The sequence below is a fragment of the Mus caroli genome, unplaced genomic scaffold (assembly GCF_978045245.1).
Source record: "Mus caroli unplaced genomic scaffold, Mus_caroli_1 scaffold_10, whole genome shotgun sequence".
Lineage (NCBI taxonomy): Eukaryota > Metazoa > Chordata > Mammalia > Rodentia > Muridae > Mus > Mus caroli.
Window position 1 is genome coordinate 72,164,323 of NW_028227265.1, and position 20,178 is coordinate 72,184,500.

The 20,178-nt window shown below is 42.2% G+C and overlaps 1 protein-coding gene across 4 annotated transcripts in view; it reads left to right on the forward strand.

Moving 5' to 3' along the window:
- Positions 1–20,178, forward strand: part of Galnt7 (polypeptide N-acetylgalactosaminyltransferase 7) — a 131,746-nt gene that overhangs the window by 54,366 nt on the left and 57,202 nt on the right. For 3 of the 4 annotated variants that reach the window (XM_021169631.2, XM_021169630.2, XM_085843950.1), the window contains exon 2: positions 12,678–13,138. In XM_021169631.2, the coding sequence (XP_021025290.1) occupies positions 12,678–13,138 (461 nt within the window). Of the gene's footprint in view, positions 1–481; positions 626–12,677; positions 13,139–20,178 lie in introns of those variants that run through there. The other variant, XM_085843949.1, reaches the window with a different exon arrangement.

Sequence of the window (20,178 nt, forward strand, 5' to 3'; positions counted from 1 at the left end):
CCTGTTGAGAGTTGAAAAGAAAAAAAAATGTCAAAACATGTATGACATAAACAACCTCTTCTGCACTCAGACATGTTCTGCCACATCTGATTATGTTCCTGAGACCAGGACCCCTGAGACAGATCCTGGTCATAACACAACAGTAAAGCTTTCGGTTTGTGCTCCAGAATGACACCTCTGCCCTACCCAGTCTCTTCCTTGGGGTGATTTTCACTTTCTTTCCTGGTGTGCGAGGCAAACGTATGTGCTCCTAAGTGCCAGTTGCCCTGCTTTGTCCTTGATCTGTGGTGAAGAAGCAGCTCCAGGGCAGAGCCAGGAAGCTGAGCAAAGGCCGCTTTATCCAGCCCCAGCTGCAGAAGTGGGCCTGGGTCTCGGGGGAGTGCTGTATTCTGTTCTTACATTTCTTCCCAGAGGGACAATAAGCCATTGCGCTTTTAGTTTTTTCAAGAGGCCGCTAAATATTCTCTCCCAACCCAGTCGCCACTTTCCAGTTCATTCTGCTCTCACTCGGTAAAAATGTCTTAATGTTGTACGAAACGTTGAGGATCCTGTTGGTGTCATCATTTTTCTGTGAGACATCCAGGGAGATTGAAAATCATTAATGTGGCTTCTCCGGACTTGCCAGGTGGGAAGGAGGATTAAGAACTAAAGTGTCTGCTTGCCTCTGAGTGACATTAAATTATAAAATCGAGGGTTATATTGGAAATAAGAATCAAAGGGGACAGGGACACACACGCACACACACAGACACACACACACAGACACACACACAGACACACACGGTTCCCAGGGATTAATGCTGGCCCTAGGCTTTCAGAGGATGAGTCAGAAGATGGACTAAAGGGGACTCTTGCTGAGCAGTTCTATGTGAGAAAATAGAATTGATTTGCACAAGCTGAAACAAAGTTGTAACAGGGACGTGAGTGGGCGGAGCTGAGCAGATGGGACCCCATCCCAATCAATTCACCCTTAAGTACTTCCTCCTTTCAGAACCTGATGAAACGCCCTGATTGTTCTTGCGGTGGGTCTATACAGCAGGGTTAATTTCCCTTTTTTCAAAACCATGTGGTCTTTAAATGTATATTTCCTCTTCTCATGTGCATACATAATATATATTCATGCATACATTATTCATGTTTTAAAAATCACAGATTTCTAGCTTAAAATCTCATTGCTTTGTTTTAATTTCCCCCTCCCCCACTAGTCTCTTTATTTTTTCCAAACATTTGGTTTTTTTTTACTTTTTAGACAGCTCATTCTGTAGAAATAATCTGATAAGATTTACTGTAAAATATTGGCAACCTTATTAAGATGTACTATGTAGCTTTCATATCATCTATAAAATGAAAAATTCTACTCAGGAGCTTTCCTTTGAAGACTTGGGAGAAACTTGGCTTCTGAACACAGAGAGTTAAGAATCTATAGTATGGCTTCAATGGTTTCTAAAAAGCATTCCGGTTCTCTTTTACTACCTGGGGTGGGGTTTTACAATGTCGTATGCCTTGTATTTATAGCCTGAGCTCTCGCCCTAAAATGTCAGCGTAAACTGACAGGTACTTTGTGACACCTTCTGAGATGTGCTATGACATGATTTACTGATCATCTGTTTAATTCTTGTGTTCGACTCCTAAAAATCATTTCAAATCAGCTGACTAGTTAATCTTCAATATTCACAATAAGATATCTTTCAATATGTGTCTACATGGTTCATCTCGGGAGTTAAAGCATAAATGTTCATAAAGTCCCTGAAGGTGAACATTATTTGGATTTTATAAATATTTTTAAATTGATGGTGTTCCATAAGCGTCTTAGTTTTTATTTTGCTTTATTTTTGGTTTTGCCTTTCTGTGTAGCCCTGGCTGCCCTACAACTTGTTCTGTAGACCAGGCTGGTCTGGAACTCAGAGATTCCCCTGCCTCTGCCCACTATGCTATAGTTAAAGATATGCACCACCAGCACGTAGTTAGCTTCTTGATTAGGTTTCTATGATAATGACTTTAATCTTGGTCACCTAAATAGTCTTTCTGGGAGTGGTGGTGCACACTTTTAATCCCAACACTCTGGAGGCCAAGGCCTGGCCCATTTGATCTCTATAGTGAGGCCCTATCTCAAAAAAATAAAAATAAAAATACATAATCTTATGAATATAAGGTGGAAGATGTTGTTGTTGTTGTTCTTGTTCTTAAAATTTCAATTTGTTGCTTGTGGTTTTCCTATGATAAAAATTAACCATATTTTAGTATTGTTGTTTCATTTTTTTACAATGTATTCCCCCTTGATTATTGCCGCAAGTTTTTATGGTCTAAGTTAGAGTCTCTCTCCTATTACTGTTTACAAGTATAAACTGTCTCAGGGTGCCCCTTATGAGATAGGTTGGTCTGCGGAACTAGAAGGGGTATCAGTAGTTTACTTTTCCCGTGTTTAAATAAAGTACTCATTTTTCTTTGAAGTGCCAAGATTTCACTTGCAAGAGGAGATTATCCAATGCTGAACAAAAGAGGGGACTTTAGAAGGATTATTCAAATTCTAGATGTGTAGGGAAGTAACATTTGTGGTTATCTCATTAGATTCCCAAAGCACGAGCATAAACCAAGCAAGCGTAAGATAAGGGTATCTGAGGTCAGTTTATATTCCAGGAAGTGCTGTAATAAGAGATGATCCAGGGCTAGAGGATTTCTATGTACCCAGCCAGCCCTTGAGCAAGCACCCGCCAGGCACCTGCTGTCTTTCAGGTGATTGGGCCTCACAAGTAGACTGTTGTTTGCCTGACCAGGAAAAAAAAATGTGTAAGGTCTTTGTGGGGAGGCTGGTGAGTGGTTTCTGCCAGCTTATTCCTTAATTTAAGTTTCTGGTTTGAACTACTGTGTACTTATTGGAAGTTCCACACTTACAAAATAGAACATTAGAGATTACAGTGTCAATACAAAGGATTTGAGTGACTCCTGTCCTCTCAAGCTATAAGTTTAATGTTGAAAGTTAAAAGTTATATTACTAAGACCTACTAAGATACTTGAAGCACACAGCTTTTTAGAAAGTACAGTTTTAGTTGGAGAGAGTGTTTTGTGCCTTTGATTCCAGAGCTCCTGGGGCAGAGGCAGGTGGATTTCCATGAGTTCTCACAGTGTGTGTTTCAGGCCAGGCAGGGATGTGTAGTGCGCCCATGGTTTTGGTTTTTAAAAAGCATAGCTTCCATGGATTTAAACGGCTTTAGTTTTCATTTGGATATACTAAATTTTGCTCAGAGTTATACTGTATACTTCTGAATAAACAGAATGGATCTGTGACCCATCTTACTAATAATACTTTCAGAGATACTTGTAGACAACACCCAATCGCTGGGGGGGAAATCTAAAGTTCCAAAAGATCAAGTTAAATTAAAAACAAACAAACAAACAAAAGTTTGCCATAGTGACACATGCTTGCAATCTCAGCACTTGGGTGTAGGAGGATCCGAAGTTCAAAATTATCCTTAGCTACATAGCAAGTCCCAGGCCAGCCTGAAGCATGTCTCAAAGACCACCACCAACTACAAAACCACAAAATAATATTTTTATTTTTCTAAGGAGTTTGTTGTCGTTACTAATATAAACTTTTATTCAGAAATATTTTAAGTGAATATGTGTTCTGTAAAGAAGTTTATTTCTGTTCACAAGGATTGGATTCTGATAAAATAAAGTGATTATTTCTTGCCAGTTGCAATGTAGTTTTGCTGAAACCCACTGGAAGAGCAGCCTGCCCTCAAAGTGCTTGTAGTCTCGGTGTTCAGTGATGTGAGGGAGAGGGTCAGACCTTGCTAAAGGCTTTTCAAATGGAGATAGCTCTGAGAGCTGCCCACCGGCTGATTTAACAACTGGAACATAGGCACAGATAGCATAATTATTATCAAAAGAGAGAATATACAGAATCAATGTCAGTCATTTGTGTGTGTGCTGTTTGTGTCTGCATATGTGTGTGTGCACATGTGTACATGTATGCACTTGCGTGTGGAGGCCAGAACTCCGTGTCAAGTGTCTTCCTACGTTTACCTTCCTTAAGATTTATTTATTTGTATGTTACAAGTATGAGTGAGTGTTTTGCCTGCCAGGAGAGCTGGGTCAAACTGGATCTAGAGAGATATATTATGGGCTATTTCGAGCTGCAAGCTGTCATGTGAGTGCTAGGAACTGACCCAGGTCTTCTGCAAGAACAGGAAGTACCCTTAACCTCTAAGCCAAGCCACCTCTCCAGCTCCCCGACTTCATGTTTTTAGACAAAGGCCTCTTCTGAACCTAAAGCTTTCCCCCCTACACACTCCCTTTGGCTAAGGTGGCTAACCATTGCGCTTCAGGGATCCACCTGTCTCCTCCTCACAGGAGGCAGGTTACACCTGATTTTTTAACGTGGGTGCCGGGGATCTGAACTTAGGCCTTTATGCTTATGAGGGGAGCATTTTATCCGCTGAGCCACCTCCCAGACCTCGGGTCAGGCCTGGTGGTTTTCCATTTGTTTGCTTTTGTAAGAAACTGAATCCTGGGAAGAAACTTGCTTAACTCCTGTTTAGTTTCTTAGATGATTTTAAGTGCTTAAAAGGAACATTGGCGGTTTCCACTCAGAGCATACAGGACTCATGGTTTACCTGAAGGAAAAGTCTTGGATGGGTTAGAAGCTCCTGAGGTGAGTGTGTGCACCGTTGTCATCGTTACATAGGGAATCCGGTGTCCAGGAGCTGGTACTAAAAAAGATGTTTGGACCAGACACCAGAAAATGGAGATACTTTTAGATAACCTTAGCGACTTTATCATTACTTGTCGAGTTGATTATCGAACACTAGTGGACATTTTCTACTGAGTAAATAGTATTTTCAGTACATTTGATTTTCTTATGAAGTCAGGAAAAATTATCCTATTCTAACAACAGAAGAGAAAGGGTTAAAGCCAGTGCAAAGATCCAAGCCTTTACGTGGGCCTTCTAGGGCTGTTTTGTTGTAGCTCTGTGACTGATTGCTATTAGGTTAGTGTGGATGGACACACCTCCTTTAAGAGCAACAAATGAAGCTAGGCTAATCACATAGGCCTGTAATTCCAGTGACTCTAGAGACTGGAGGAGGAGAACACAAATTCAAGGCTTGCCCGGGCTCCAGAGTGAGTTCATAGTGAGATTATCTCAGAAGAACAGGGTCTCAGTAGTAGAGAACTCACCTAGCATATTCGAGGCCCTAGGTTTAGTCCCTTGTGTCTTTTGAACGAAAGGGAAAGACAAGAACACCAAAAGATATCCAGATATGCAAGAAAACCCAAAGCTGGCCGGGCCAGTTGCACAACAGTGAGATGCGTCGTGGTGAGCTGGTAGAATGGGAATCCAAGAGTACGATTTGGCCAAGTTTTTAGAAAGATGCATATATTCACGTTTGTCACACAGTATAGGATAGAGCTGTACTGTTGAATGTGTTTTTGTTTTCCTTGGTGTGCCTGGGAACTTGGTAAAGCCTCTTTCCTGTGCTGTAACTGGCGGCAGTCACTCGCAACCCTTGTGACTCTGGTTTCTATAGCGTGTGGGCAGTTTTAGGAGAAAAAAAATCACATAAAAAGAGAAATTACTATCTTCATAGCGAAACTGGAGGTGTCTCCATAGACAAGATCTTTTTTGTTTTGTTTTGTTTTGTTTTGTTTGTTTTTCAAGACAGGGTTTCTCTGTGTAGCCCTGGCTGTCCTGGAACTCACTCTGTAGACCAGGCTGGCCTTGAACTCAGAAATCCACCTGCCTCTGCCTCCCGAGTGCTGGGATTAAAGGCGTGCACCACCACGCCCTGGCCATAGACAAGATCTTAACACTTTGTTCTCAAGATTAAATTTGAGGAAGTGGCTTAAAGTATAGTCCTTAGCCTGGTAACCCTGCCAAAGACTACCGCTCAGTGTCTGAGTCTCTCAGCTGGGTTTCTTTGTGTGAAGTGATCACTGTAATATTAAGTAAAGACTTTAGTCTATTAAGTTTGGTACTTTCAAAAAAAGAAAAGTACACAGGAAGCCTCCTCTAAGGGTGTCTATTTGTTTCGGTGATAATTCTTGTCATGATGTCACATTTTATCTTACTAAGTCACACCCAAAGCTTATGTGGGTCTTTTATATTCCCATCAGAGTACTGAACCTAGAAACACATCATAGTTCTGCCCTCGGCCCTCCGGTAGACGCTGCCAATGACAAGGTGACCTTCAGTCCCTTTCTAGTTCAGGAGTCTTGAAATATATTTGGAAATAGGGTCATTTCTTACAAGGGATGATGCCCTAGTTCAGTGGTCTCATCCTTCCTAATACCGCGACTATTTAATCAAGTTCCTCATGTTGTGGCCCCTATCCATGAGATTATTTTCAATGCTACTTCGTAACTATAATTTTGCTACTGTTATAAATTGTAACTATCTGATACAGAGCCCTTAAAGGGGTCGCGACCCACAGGTTGAGAACGCACTGCCCTAGATCTCCAAGGGCTGGTGAGATCTTCATTTAATCTCGGACTTATCAGTTTTAAGACCTGATTAAGCACAAATTATCTTCTACAGACATGTGTAAGAACACACACACACAGGGACATTCCTTTAAGATGCACACACAACATATGATGCTCAGGTGGGCCACAACTCTCAGCTCTTTGAAAGGAGAAGCACTTGAAGGTCTGGTCAGATGGGTTAGTTTGGAATCCAGCTGTATTAAACAGAGCACAAGGCACCAGGGCCTGAGCATCCTACATCCTGCCACAGGTGCACTGAGGCCGAGGGGCCCTTCCCTGCAGGCATACTGTTTCCTTTAAACTGGTATCGTCTAGCTGATTTTGACAGCCTCCCTCCAGTTCTTTGCCTGTTTCTTCTGTTGAGGGTGAGCGATTGCAGCCCAAGACATCGTGTGGATTTTCCAGTTAAAAGGGTCGTTTTGTTTAATTTCTTTGGTGTGCTTGTTTATTTTGTTTTGGAGTATTTTTAATCGTTAACTGAATAGTATTGTGTGCTACTTCTAAATTCTGTGGCTCGTGAGTGAGGACGCAGCTCAGCAGTGGCCATTTTCTCTAAGCTGTTGTTTATCAAGGGGCCATGTAAGTAAGTATATGAGCTCAACCTTAGGACCTGTGATTTCACACCTACTCCAGAATACTGTCATTTGCTTGAGAGACCATTTTTATAGTCCTTTTAGATTAGTGTCATCTCTACCAAGGCATGATCATCCTACAGAAACACCACCCATAAAAAGGATTTGGGGACGCTGTAAGGAGAGAGTGACTAGTCTGACTTTACTTCTGTTTCACATTGCCATCTGGCTAGAAGTGGTTGTATTTTTCCATCCTTTTCCACCTTTGACTGTAACTATCTTGTAACACTACCTTTTGGTTCTCTCTGTGTTCCTAGTCAACGGTGATTCACTGGCTTTGGCTGGAGAGTAAGTCAGTCACTAGGATAGCACCATGAGTCACGGAGGCTTCCCACTCTCAGCTCCTCTCTGGAAGAAGGCGTTCACAGCTTTGCTTCTCCAGGGAGTTCAGAGTGACACTGTTGGTGAGCTGCCCTCTGAATCACTTGATATTCAGAGTGACACCGATTATTCTCAATGGATGTGGATTTTGACAGGCAGTTCTAGTATTTGGTTCTACCTTCACAGTTACTGTCGTACAGGCTTTGAGAAGCCAATGGATTCAATTTTCTGGCACAGGTATGTGTCATCAGAACACACTATCATGCAGAGAGGATAGTTATGACCCTGGTGAATTCATGATATTGCCAGGAAGGGTCTGTCTGCCTGTTGGTCCCAATACCATAGTCTCCATTTTGCATCTTTGCCTTTTCTTCCATCTCTCTTACTACAAAAGCACAAACTGTAGGATTCATTTATCCAGAAAATATTTATTGAGGATATCCATACAAAGACAGATGCTGAGGACACAAGAAACATAGCCTTTGTTTCTTCACCAGACTGCCAGTGGAGTACAGAGGTTGAGGGACCCAATCCAACCTTCCACCTGTCTTTGCATATAAAGTTTTATTGAACATAATTGTTCCCATCTGTTTACATAGTACCTGTGACCTCTTTTCTACAATAACTGACTTTAATAGCTGCATAAGAGACCTTGTGGTTTGCAATGTATCATGCAGATAGGATAGTTATGACCCTGAAGAATTCATAAGATATTACCAGGAAGGGTCTGTTTGAGTCTTAGAAAAACTTGCCTAGCCCCTGCCTCGTAGGTAACAATAGAGACTCTACATGAATACAGCCCAGAGGGTAGCAAACTCTTGTCAGTACTGTTAGAGAATTTACTGAGAATCGTGGCCAGGTAGGTGAAACATAAGCAACCAAAGTTAATATCCTCATATTTGATTATAAGAAAGTCCTCCTGAGTGTTGTGAAGGAAAGATGAGAAGGCGAGACGGTACGTGTGGAAGAAGGGACGCGAGCAGAGACTTCAGTCAGTCAGAGTGCAGATTTGAACTCTATTTAGTACTGACTCTGATCTCAGATCATTTGGTCAGGGCTTTCTGGGTGATAATGGTCATACCTCACTCATGAGGTTATACAAGCTGGAGTACGGGAAGCAGATGGAGCACCGAATCCACATGAATCACTAGTACTACTATCAGAAAAATCTTTCCTAAAGGTGACTGGCCAGCATGAAGAAAGCAGTGAGGATAACGGAAGCAGGCAAACTCAAGAGCTACCCTGGGGACAGAACTAATAGGCAATCGTGAGGGACAGAATGTCAGTAGTGCAGCTAAAAGCAAAACAAGAGGTTGACATGAAATGTGGCTTTGGACCTCGTTGGCCGAATAGACGGTGGGTGACCCAGGGTTTGAGGTAGGGAAGACAATGATGAGACTGTCGTATGAGGCAAACAGCAGGTTCTGTTGGGGCATGTTAAATAGAGATAATGGAGATGGATGGAAAGGTCTGGGAAACCTTTGTGTAAAAGGATCTGGAAACTGCAAGTGTGGTGTGGCCTAGGGAAGCATCATTGTAAAACTGGTTGCTGACTTGGTAGAAAGAGGGGTAACTTGGGATGAAGACAGAACAGACTTCTTCTAGAACCCTGAAAAATACTAGCAGCTTAAAGTTGGACAAAGAACCATTAGGTGAGAGACAAGATCCAAACAGCTTTTAATGGAAGGTGCACGTGAGGTTTGAAGCTGTCTCAGACCTTCCTTGGTGACGTGGGAAGTTGAGCAATACTCCCCGACTTCAGCTGGAATTTGCATTTTGTATGTTAGCATAGGATGGGTGTCCCGTGACGCCGGGAGCTTCATTTCCTGTGCTGTTATTTTGTCCACACTCTTCCTCTATTGCTTCCTCCAATGAGACAGACAGTAGTTAATTTAGGGTATGGTGTGGGTGTACAGACCGTTCCTCCATATCCACTGACAGGTCCTTTCCCCAGCTTTAGCCGGTTCTCACACCCATGATGTGAAAATTTGACATTTAAAAAAAAAAAAAAAGGCTTCCAAAAAAAAAAAAAAAAAAGTCGTCCTTTTTATGTTCAATTTGGCTCAATGTCAGTAATGTCTGCCTCATACCCTGTAGGGTTTGCTAATGCTTTCTGTTGTGATTTGCTTACAGCACTGTACACATTTGAACCGGCAAAGAAGCAGACATCTCCCATCATCAGAACCACACCTTGGCTCCAATGCTTGCTCCTCTGTTGCAGAATTAGTCCTACTTAGCATGCACTTTCTGTATGATCCGTTAATCCCTTGGGACTCTTCAGACCTTCGTGAACATTTTTTTTTGGCATGATGACCCCCTAGTTATTTATTTTTGTTGTTTAAATTAGTATACAAAAGTAATGGATTCCACGATGGGCATGCTGGGGCACGCCCTTGATCCCAGCACTCTGGCGGCAAAGCCAGGGTGGGTGGATCTCTGTGAGTTTAGGCCAGCCAGGGGCTCTGTTACACAGAGAAACCCTGTCTCAAAACCACACACACACACACACACACACACACACACACACACACACGATGGGTTTCTCTGTGGCTTGTTTGTGTGAGTAAGAGAGAGATTATATGTTGTTTTGATTTGTTCCCCTCCCCCACAACTCTCCCCTGTGTCCTTGCCATCCTCTGCCTGGTCTCCCCCGCCCCCCTCCCCGTTCCTCTCTTCTGGCTTCTTTTTGCACTGCCTTCTCTATTTGTAATTATTTGCCTCTGGCCTTACTGTGGCTCAAAAGTTAGACTCAAGCCCTTAACACAGCTGTGGCCAGTCAGAGACCTGATCCAAAAGCCTTATCTTCTGAAAGAAGATTGATATGATCAAGCTGTATTGCGCCTTATGGTTCATGTTTTAAGCACAGTTGTGTGAAAGTTTAAGTTAACCCTGACAACTAGTGCATTTCACCCAGTTCTCTGATTTTTTTACACTTTTGTTATCTTTGGGGCATTTTGAAACCTATACAAAGGACTCTTGCCCAGTGAAATGAAAACTAAGTATAATAGAATACAATTGTTTGCTGCCCTATAAGCTAATATTCTTGCTATTTATGCAGTTATTTGTTCTTTGGGCTTATCCTTGAGTCCATTGTAACTCGTTATGTGTTCTCAATAACTGTGTTACTAACATCTACATTCCAAGTTAAAAATCTCTTGTTAGTATCTGTAGTGAAGACCCTGCTTGTAAGAATATCTATCTCGTAAGGGCAGCTCTCTCTTCAGCTTGGACCCTTCCACCTACACAGATCTTTCTTGAAGACCCTGCTTGTAAGAATATCTCGTAAGGGCAGCTCTCTCTTCAGCTTGGACCCTTCCACCTACACAGATCTTTCCGTCAGAAATCCTTAGTGCCTTTGCTTCTGAGGTGCAGTATGTTAACCTTTTGCCAAACCCCTGTCATTCTTTTTCACAAAGCAGTGTTTCTCAACATGGTCCCCTCTCAGGGGACCTTGAAGAATACTAAAGTGCCCAGCTCTTAGGCACTGGGATTTAACTGGTCTGGGCATGTGGAGTTTGGAAAGCACCCCAGGCGGTAATGTCTAATAATATGTAACATGTAACAAGCCACACCTTAGCTTCAATGCTTGTCCCTCTGTTGCAGAGTTAGTTATATTTAGGGTGCACTTTTCTTATGGTCAGTTAATCCCGAGGGACGCTCCAGTCCTTTGTGAACCTTTTTAGTATGACTGTCAAGTTGTTTACTTCTGATTTTAAGTTCATATACAACACAAATGGGTTTCATTGTGGCAATTTTGTGTATCTGTATGCTAGTATAAGAGGGATATATTTTGTTTTCATTTGTTCATATATGTCTCAGGAGAAATTCATAATCAGTTGGTAGCTACGACTGCCTCGACAGAAGGAAAAGCAGGAAATGGTGATTTTCATTGTGTGCCTATTGGATCTGTAGCTTATTAGATACTGTGATACTACTGAAATAAACTGATCTTTTTTTAAAAAACATTGATTTTGAATTCTCTAAAGTTAATCCTGAGCCATACGATTGCCATCTGAAATAACTCACTACGAAAATGTCAGTCTCTGATGAATTGTAAGTAATTAAGCATCCTAGACATCAATGTTATACCTAGAGCTCTCATGTATTTCTTAAAATGAAGTTTTGAACTTTAATCCTCAAGGTCATTCAATTTAAATTCTTTCCTAGAATGGTGTAGTTCTGTTGACCTATTAGGGGACGGTGTCATTGAAGCGTGGGGTGACCTGGCATATGAGTTGGCCTGCTTTGCAGTTTGCAGAGAGCCTTGTGTTCTCCTGCTCAGCTGGACTGACTCTGTACCTCCCGTGCCCAATTACCAGCTTACGCTCTCCCTTTAAGCAGGCTTAGGTGCATATTACAACCTGGGGTGCTTTCAAAACTCCACATACCCAGACCAATTAAATCCCAGTACCTGAGAGCAGGGCACTTTAGTATTCTTCAAGGTCCCCTGAGATGGGGCTCATGTTGAGAAACACTGCTTTGTGAAACAGAATGGCAGTAGCTTAGCAAAAGGTTAACATACTGCATGCACCTCAGAAGCAAAGGCACTGAGGATTTCTGACGGAAAGATCTGTGTAGGTGGAAGGGTCCAAGCTGAAGAGAGAGCTGCCCTTACCAGATATTCTTACAATCAGTGTCTTCACTGTATTACCACGAATTTGGCAAAATCAAGCACAGAGAATAGTTTAAAAGGCTATGCTGGCTTGGTTACAGTTATCTGAGTTTTGTTTGTTTTTGTAGTTAGCTCAGCCAAACTCACTGAGTAGAAAACCCTGAATTGGGACCAACTGCATAACTCTACCTTGTTCCTCTGTCATTTGGGGCACAGAGCCAGCTGGCTGATGGGTGACATGCATCTGATATCACTGCTACCATATGGCTGAATTGCTAACAAAAGGTTCAATTTGTCATATACCAGCTAGCTGAAAAACACGGCGGTAGCCTAAGACCAATTAAGTGTCTGTCTCAATCACTGAGAAGTCTTTTAGAGAGAGTTATGTTTATAAAGAGACAAGTAAAAATGTGTGCATCTGAATAGCTTGTTTGGTCATGCTTCCTTTCCAATCTGAAAGATGTCTTCCCGTACAACATCATGATTAATCGTGTCCCGCTTGCGGTTCCCAGTTTAGAATGTTTTATTGTTGCCTAGGCCTATTCTTGAATGTGAAAATTTGTATCATGAACTCTGCTGTGGTTGCTGTGCCTTCATGTACTCATTGTATATCCCCTCCCTTTTATATAGGAAGACAGAGATGTCAATAACCCCTTGCCTAACCGAGGAGGCAATGGAGTAGCTCCTGGGGATGACAGATTCAAACCTGTGGTACCATGGCCTCATGTTGAAGGAGTAGAAGTGGACTTAGAGTCTATTAGAAGAAAAAACAAAGCCAAAAATGAACAGGAGCGCCATGCTGGAGGAGATTCCCAGAAAGACATAATGCAGAGGCAGTACCTTACATTTAAGCCTCAGACCTTCACCTACCGTGATCCTGTGCTACGCCCAGGGGTCCTCGGGAACTTTGAACCCAAAGAACCCGAGCCTCATGGAGTGGTTGGTGGCCCTGGAGAGAAAGCCAAGCCATTGGTTCTGGGACCAGAATACAAACAAGCAGTTCAAGCCAGCATTAAGGAGTTTGGATTTAACATGGTGGCAAGTGACATGATCTCACTGGACCGCAGCGTCAATGACTTACGCCAAGAAGAGTAAGCATAACCCTCTTCTTTCTAAACTCGGGGCTGCACTGTTTTTATAGATATGTCCATTTAGGGCGGTGGGTAGGAGTGGAGGAAATGTCTGTGCCTTTGTCTCAGTGAAATAATAGGACCTTGGTTCAGCAACATGGTCAGAAGGAGGAGGACTCTATTTCGTCATCATATTGAAGGCATGGTGCATTAATTCTGGGGTCTGATACATCAGTGCTAGAAAGAGTGTGGTCCCCAGACTAGCACCAGTCTATGAGTACTGCTTCCAGTCCACAGTACATGATTGAGCTGGCACCAGAATGAAAATGAACTACACCACTAAATAATTTGTGTACCGACTGGCAGAGCTCCCTTACTGTGTATTTTCATTCTGGGACAAGAAAGCCCCTCATCTTGTGGAGCAGTAGCAGATCCTGGTGCTGCTAAGGACATCTCATGTCCTTAACTAGATTTATGTTTCCTGTGACTTTTCCCCTCCAATTGGGAACAGAAATCGAAACAGTTGAGTATATGCAAAAGGAGTACTCAGAAAACTGTGGCTTAGACTTTTAAATTCTTTTCCCGTGTTGTGATTTTTAAGTGACGGATTTTCAGCTCTTAGCTTTTGATAGACAGTGATTATCGAGTGACTTCAATGCTTTCTCTTCCAGCTTATTCAATAATTGGCTCCACTACTGTGGGATCTAAGTAGCTTTCATGCATGTGAATACAGATTGAATTGACGATGTCTAGCAAACTCTTAAAAGGTATTCCTGATGTCCTGTTACTGTAATCTTTATTTTAAAAGGTTAACACAGCAGGTGCACACACCACCATATCCGCCCACAAACCCACATGCCCAGACCAGCATTCTTTATGACTGTGTGGTAAGATTCCCAATACGGTGCATTCCTTAGAGTTTGACATTCATACACTTGCTGTTTAGACTGAGAAGTAATGCATGAAATATGAAAAAGATGTGCACATCGGGAAGTAGCACCACAATGGTGAGAGGCAGCCATTTTATACAGAGAAGGGTTAGTATCTCATGGGGCTATGAAAGAAAAAAATCTTAAACAGTTTGTTCCTACTGGAGAGTTAGTCATAAGATTGCCAGATTTAACAACACAAAATATAATATACGCCATTTACGTTTTAATTTCAGATAAATAAGAGCTTTGGGATAAATTCTTGCCAAACACTCATGGACATATCATAAGATTTATGTGTTTATGTGCGTGTGCTTATTTGAAATCCAAATTCAGTTAAGCATCCCACCTGTTGTCTGGTAGTGCTCCCATCTGGTGTCTGGTAGTGCTCCCTCCCAGTCAGGTATGAAGATGGCCGTTCCAGAGGTTGTGTCAATGCGCACTCCTCTGTGGACTCCTGTACAGCATACAGCGTTCTGTGTGTTCTTATGCCTCAGTGGAGGAGGAAGGGTAGGGGGTGGAGGTAGGGGCTACCTATCATTTGTTGACTTTGTCCTGCGTGCCAGGACCTCCTAGTAGTCTGGAATTGCTGTATAATTCTCCCAAAAGACCTGTGAGAGGGTTCTGGGTACACAAAGCCCCAGGCTCAAAATCATGGCTTCATTGTATAAACCCAACAAAGTGACAAAGGTAAGATTCACCAGTAGTCATTTGTATGTGAAAGTATGAACGGTGAATTTTTAAAATATGTTGTTTACAGTGCAAATATGATTAATTTCTAATTAACCATATTTCTAAGTATGGTAAGGAAATCATGTCAGGCACAGTTCATAGAAGGAAAGGCCTTTGGTTCTCACCACCAAAGACAAATTTGGTCAGTGGCCACCGCCACCATCTCTGCCCATCAGCCGTGTCTCTCCTGAAATCCTGCAAAGGCTTCCTAGCTGCTCTATTTCTGTTACTGCCTTTTAACTTAAAGTTACAGAGCGACTTTAGAAATCCACATCAACAAGGTTGTTCTTTGCCTTCCCATTGTACTTAAAATAAGCTCAAGCTTCTAACAGGCCCTTGCTCAGCGAGCCTGCCCGGCAGTCCTCCTCTGGCTCCCACGGTCCTCACCCACAGAGCCTAGCTGTTGTCGCTGGCCCCTCTCAAGACAGTCATATGCTTTCCTTCCACTTGCCTCCTCCCTTTCGATGATGGCTGGATCCTTGCCACCTTTTCCATGCACTCAGTTGGCCCTCTCACCCCTTGGCGTCGAGATGGTAATGCTAAGTTCTATTGTGTTCATTCTCTGAGCCGGCCTTGCTTATAGGACTTCATCAAATGTCAAAGTTAGATACTGGCTAATTTAGTTCCTTAGCTCTTTTTCTCATCAGATGATAAACTGAGGTTGCAAACTGTCTGTTTTATTCACTGGTGCTTCTAGGTCAACAGTTCCAAGCTGGTGACTACCTCTTGAGAGAACAGATGGATGCATGCATGGATGGATGGATGGATGGATGGATGGATGGATGGATGGATGGATAGATGAAATCTGCCAGCGTTCTGTCCCTGGCTTCATTATCAGACATGAGATCTTTGATCTGCCATTTAGCATCTCTTACTTTATACTTTAACAGTAGGTTTGACAGTATTGGTCTGTCAGAAGCATTGGAATTTAATAGCATAATATACCAAAGGTCTTGTCCTACAATCCTGTTGATTAAAACCTCGGGTAAGTTGGCTCGTTTGACTGCTGGGGATCGTTGCCAGTACCTCATCCTCACATTCAAATGTGCTCAGTTACTGTGTATCCTCCATATTCTCCACCTGAGAGACATTAATGTCACTACTACCTCATCTACCCATCTTCCCTCTCTCTCTGCAGTGTCCCTTCCTGCCCCACTACATGCCTTCCATGGGCATTGTTCTGGTATTCTGTTCTCTTGCACACCTGCAACAGGACCTAGAAACAAGATGTCGTTTCTTTTCATGTATCATTCCTGTTAAGTATTGTACACATCAGCCATCATAGAAAACACTGCACTCTATCTGTAAGTTTGCTCCTGAACCTTCCTTCGAATTTTTTAAATTAATGATTCTCCCTTCTTTGAAAACCTATTTTAAGAAACTTAATAGAATTTCCATCTGTAGCATCTTAAGTGGATGCAACTCATTTTTAAGACTGGACTCCTTTTTACACTTAAGGAGAAACAAAAAGAGCAATGAGGTCAGAGCTGGGGAGATAGTTCTGCAGGGACCAGAGTTCATTGTAAAGTCAGGCAGGTGTGGTAGCCTGCCTGAAGTCCAAGCGGGTAGAGGGCAGAGATGAGCCAGACAACTAGCTAGCCAGGCTAGAGAGATGTTGCCTTAACAGACAATTGAAAAGCAATTGGAGAAGACACTTAATGGAGACTTCTTGCTTCCACATATACAAATGTTTACAGACAAAGGAACACCACACACATGCAAAAAAAAAAACAAAAAACAAAAAAGAAAATGATAGGTTTTATTCCTCTTTCAACACTTACAATTCCGTGTAAAGCAACAAATAATTTAGTAGGCTTATTTATGTCAGAAGGTCAACAATCTTAAGAGCTTTCTCTAATGTAAAATTAAAAAAAAAAATCAATCCCTTGGCTTCCCCTGTGATCCTGTGCACCTATTAGTAGTTTTATGTGTTTGTTGACGGCGTGTTAACCGCATGCATATTGCACACACCGCCCTTGGGCACACCCCTCATGGAAAATGTGCTTCCTCAGCCCATCAGAGACACTGGGTGTGGCTAGCACTCTGCAGCTGTTCCCTTGCCTGTGTTGTTCACATAAGGCAGCCACCTGCAAACCATAGCAACCTACTTTGGGTCCAGCTGTGACATCTAACACTGTGGTTAACTGGCTCATTCTTGTAGCTGTCCCAGAGTCATCTCTGATGAGTGTTCTGTACCCAAGCAGCCAGAGAGAGCTGCCTAGCTGCCCTCCTGACTCATGGACATATTTGCTTTGAATTGCATTCACTGACTGAGCAACTTGCTGGTTGTTGATAGCTTATTAAGAGGTTAACAGTATTTTGAGTGAACTGGAGCCTCCATCTTTTTTGGAAGACTTAAGCCAAGAATGACCCCTCTTGCCTTCACGTTTATTTTTAGCAATAAAGGATAGTTTATTGTAATCCAACAGGTCTTAACTGATGGATAGCTAGCATATCCAGTTATCCTGCCAGGGAATCTAACAATGAGAAAATATAATCTCTGTCCCCAAGAGGCTCACTGTCTGCCCTCAGGGAGAAAGGAAAGAATGTTATGATATAAGCTAAAGAGAGCTGCCCAAATGTGTGAGCGAAGACAAGATTCAGAACAATAAATGCTCACATGGGGAGGGGTAGTCGGTAAAAGATTTAGGAAGAGGAACTGGGGAAGAAGGGGTAGAATGTTCCTTGGAAAAGGGTACAGTACAAATGAGTGGGTAGGTCCAATTGAATCAGAAAGTATATATATATAAAACAAAGCCAAAACAAAGAAGTACCATAGGTCAGGTGTTGGCTGTCTGTAATGCCATTCACAGGGTTTGTCCTGGGCTTAGTAGTCAGAAGGCAGATGGAGAGAACTTAGGACTGCTAGACCTAGGATGGATTAGGAGGCGATGATAACTGGCTAGGGGGTTAGTGGTAGTGGAATAGTGAGTGACTCCAGGAGAGGTTATAGAAACAGAGAGACAAGCAGAGAGAGAGAGAGAGAGAGAGAGAGAGAGAGAGAGAGAGAGAGAGAGAGAGAGAGAGAGAGAGAGAGGAGAGAATAAAAGACTCACTAGGTCCTGGCAAGTGAAGGGATGGAAGGAAGAATCAAAGATAAATTCATGGCTTTCAAGCCCCATAACGCAAAGAAACCGTGCCAGATACAGACAGAATCGACCAATTGGATAGAACAAGTCTTTCTACCCAAAGCTTCTTCGCCTGCACTAGTGTCCTCCCTGGCTTTAGTGCACCCGTGCAGAGCCCGTCAGCAAGAGGAACCCAGCTCAGTGAAGAAGTGAAGATCTCTATCCGTGCTTATGATAAGCTGTCTTCTAATAAAGTTTGGGATTGTCCTTAGATTCCTGTGAACTGCCTCTGCCAACACAGGAAAAGAATGCTGTCCTTTTTCTCTTCAAGAAGGCAGACACAGAGTCCAAGCTAGTTTTGTTTCCCATAAATGAATTAACTATTTTGACTGGAGCAAGTCCATCTGCTAATATCTCACCTTGCCTCCCACTTACACGCCTGTTGCGTTTCAGTTTATAAAGCCAGCTTAGCTGCATTTGCAAAGTGTAATAATAGATGTAAAGTACTTTGAAAACTCATAAGAAAGAGCTATGGAAATGTTAATATGATTGTTACTTATGTCCTAAAGCGTATCTGTGGAACATAGAAGTGCTTTAAAAATACCTTAAATATGCCAATTGTACATTTGAGTATACTTAAAATACTTAAAATTATTCCTGTACCTTAGACACAAAAATTCTTTGTCTTACAGGATTTCAAAATAAATATTGATTCTTTTCAATTTTATATTTATTTTTATATTTAATTTTAATTTCATATTTAAGGTGAATTGTGACCATGAGATTTTTCTCATTGTCTCTCCACATTAAAGGTTCTTCTTGGTTTCTACTGAGTTTTCTGGAATAGAGTCATGTAATTTGTGAAATGGCTAGTATTTTTTAAATGTCAATTAATTAAAATTGCTCTAGTTTTCTTTTTGAGTTTTAGAGGGGGACCTCGTGTAGCCAGACCCCTGCATCTACTTTTGCGCGGGGTCTCGGGAGTGCACTATCCCATCCAGCCTTATGGTGATCTTTTTTATTTCAGTTTCTCTTTAGCATGACTCAGTTAGAGCAAACGAAAACTTTGGAGCCACTCGTAAGAAGTAAAAATGTGTTTGGGATGATATCTGACACATATGCACACATATGGATGGATGGAGCATACACAAAAGTGCACATTTCAATACTTTACCCCAGTTTCTTTTTTTTTTTATTAGATATTTTCTTTATATACATTTCTTTTTTTTTTAATATTTTTATTACATATTTTCCTCAATTACATTTCCAATACTATCCCAAAAGTCCCCCATAGCGCCCCCCACTTCCCTACCCACCCATTCCCATTCTTTTGGCCCTGGCATTCCCCTATATTGGGGCATATAAAGTTTGCAAGTCCAATGGGCCTCTCTTTCCATTGATGGCCGACTAGGCCATCTTTCGATACATATGCAGCTAGAGACAAGAGCTCCAGGGTTCTGGTTAGTACATCATGTTGTTCCAACAATAGGGTTGCAGATCCCTTTAGCTCCTTGGGTACTTTCTCTAGCTTCTCCATTGGGAGCCCTGTGATACATCCAATAGCTGACTGTGAACATCCACTCCTGTGTTTGCTAGGCCCCGGCATCGTCTCACAAGAGACAGCTATATTTGGGTCCTTTCAGCAAAATCTTGCTAGTGTATGCAATGGTGTCAGCGTTTAGAAGCTGATTATGGGATGGATCCCTGGATATGGCAGTCTCTAAATGGTCCATCCTTTCCTCACAGCTACGAACTTTGTCTCTGTAACTCCTTCCCTGGGTGTTTTGTTCCCAATTCTAAGAAGGTGCACAGTGTCCACACTTTGGTCTTCATTCTTCTTGAGTTTCATGCGTTTAGCAAATTGTATCTTATGTCTTGGGTATCCTAAATTTTGGGCTAATATCCACTTATCAGTGAATACATATTGTGTGAGTTCTTTTGTGATTGTGTTACTTCACTCAAGATGATGCCCTCCAGGTCCATCCATTTGGCTAGGAATTTCATAAATTCATTCTTTTTAATAGCTGAGTAGTACTCCATTGTGTAAATGTACCATAATTTCTGTATCCATTCCTCTGTTGAGGGACATCTGGGTTCTTTCCAGCTTCTGGCTATTATAAATAGGGCTGCTATGAACATAGTGGAGCATGTGTCCTTTTTACCGGTTGGGACATCTTCTGGATATATGCCCAGGAGAGGCACTGCTGGATCCTCCGGTAGTACTATGTCTAATTTTCTGAGGAACCGCCAGACTGATTTCCAGAGTGGTTGCACAAGCCTGCAATCCCACCAACAATGGAGGAGTGTTCCTCTTTCTCCACATCCTCGCCAG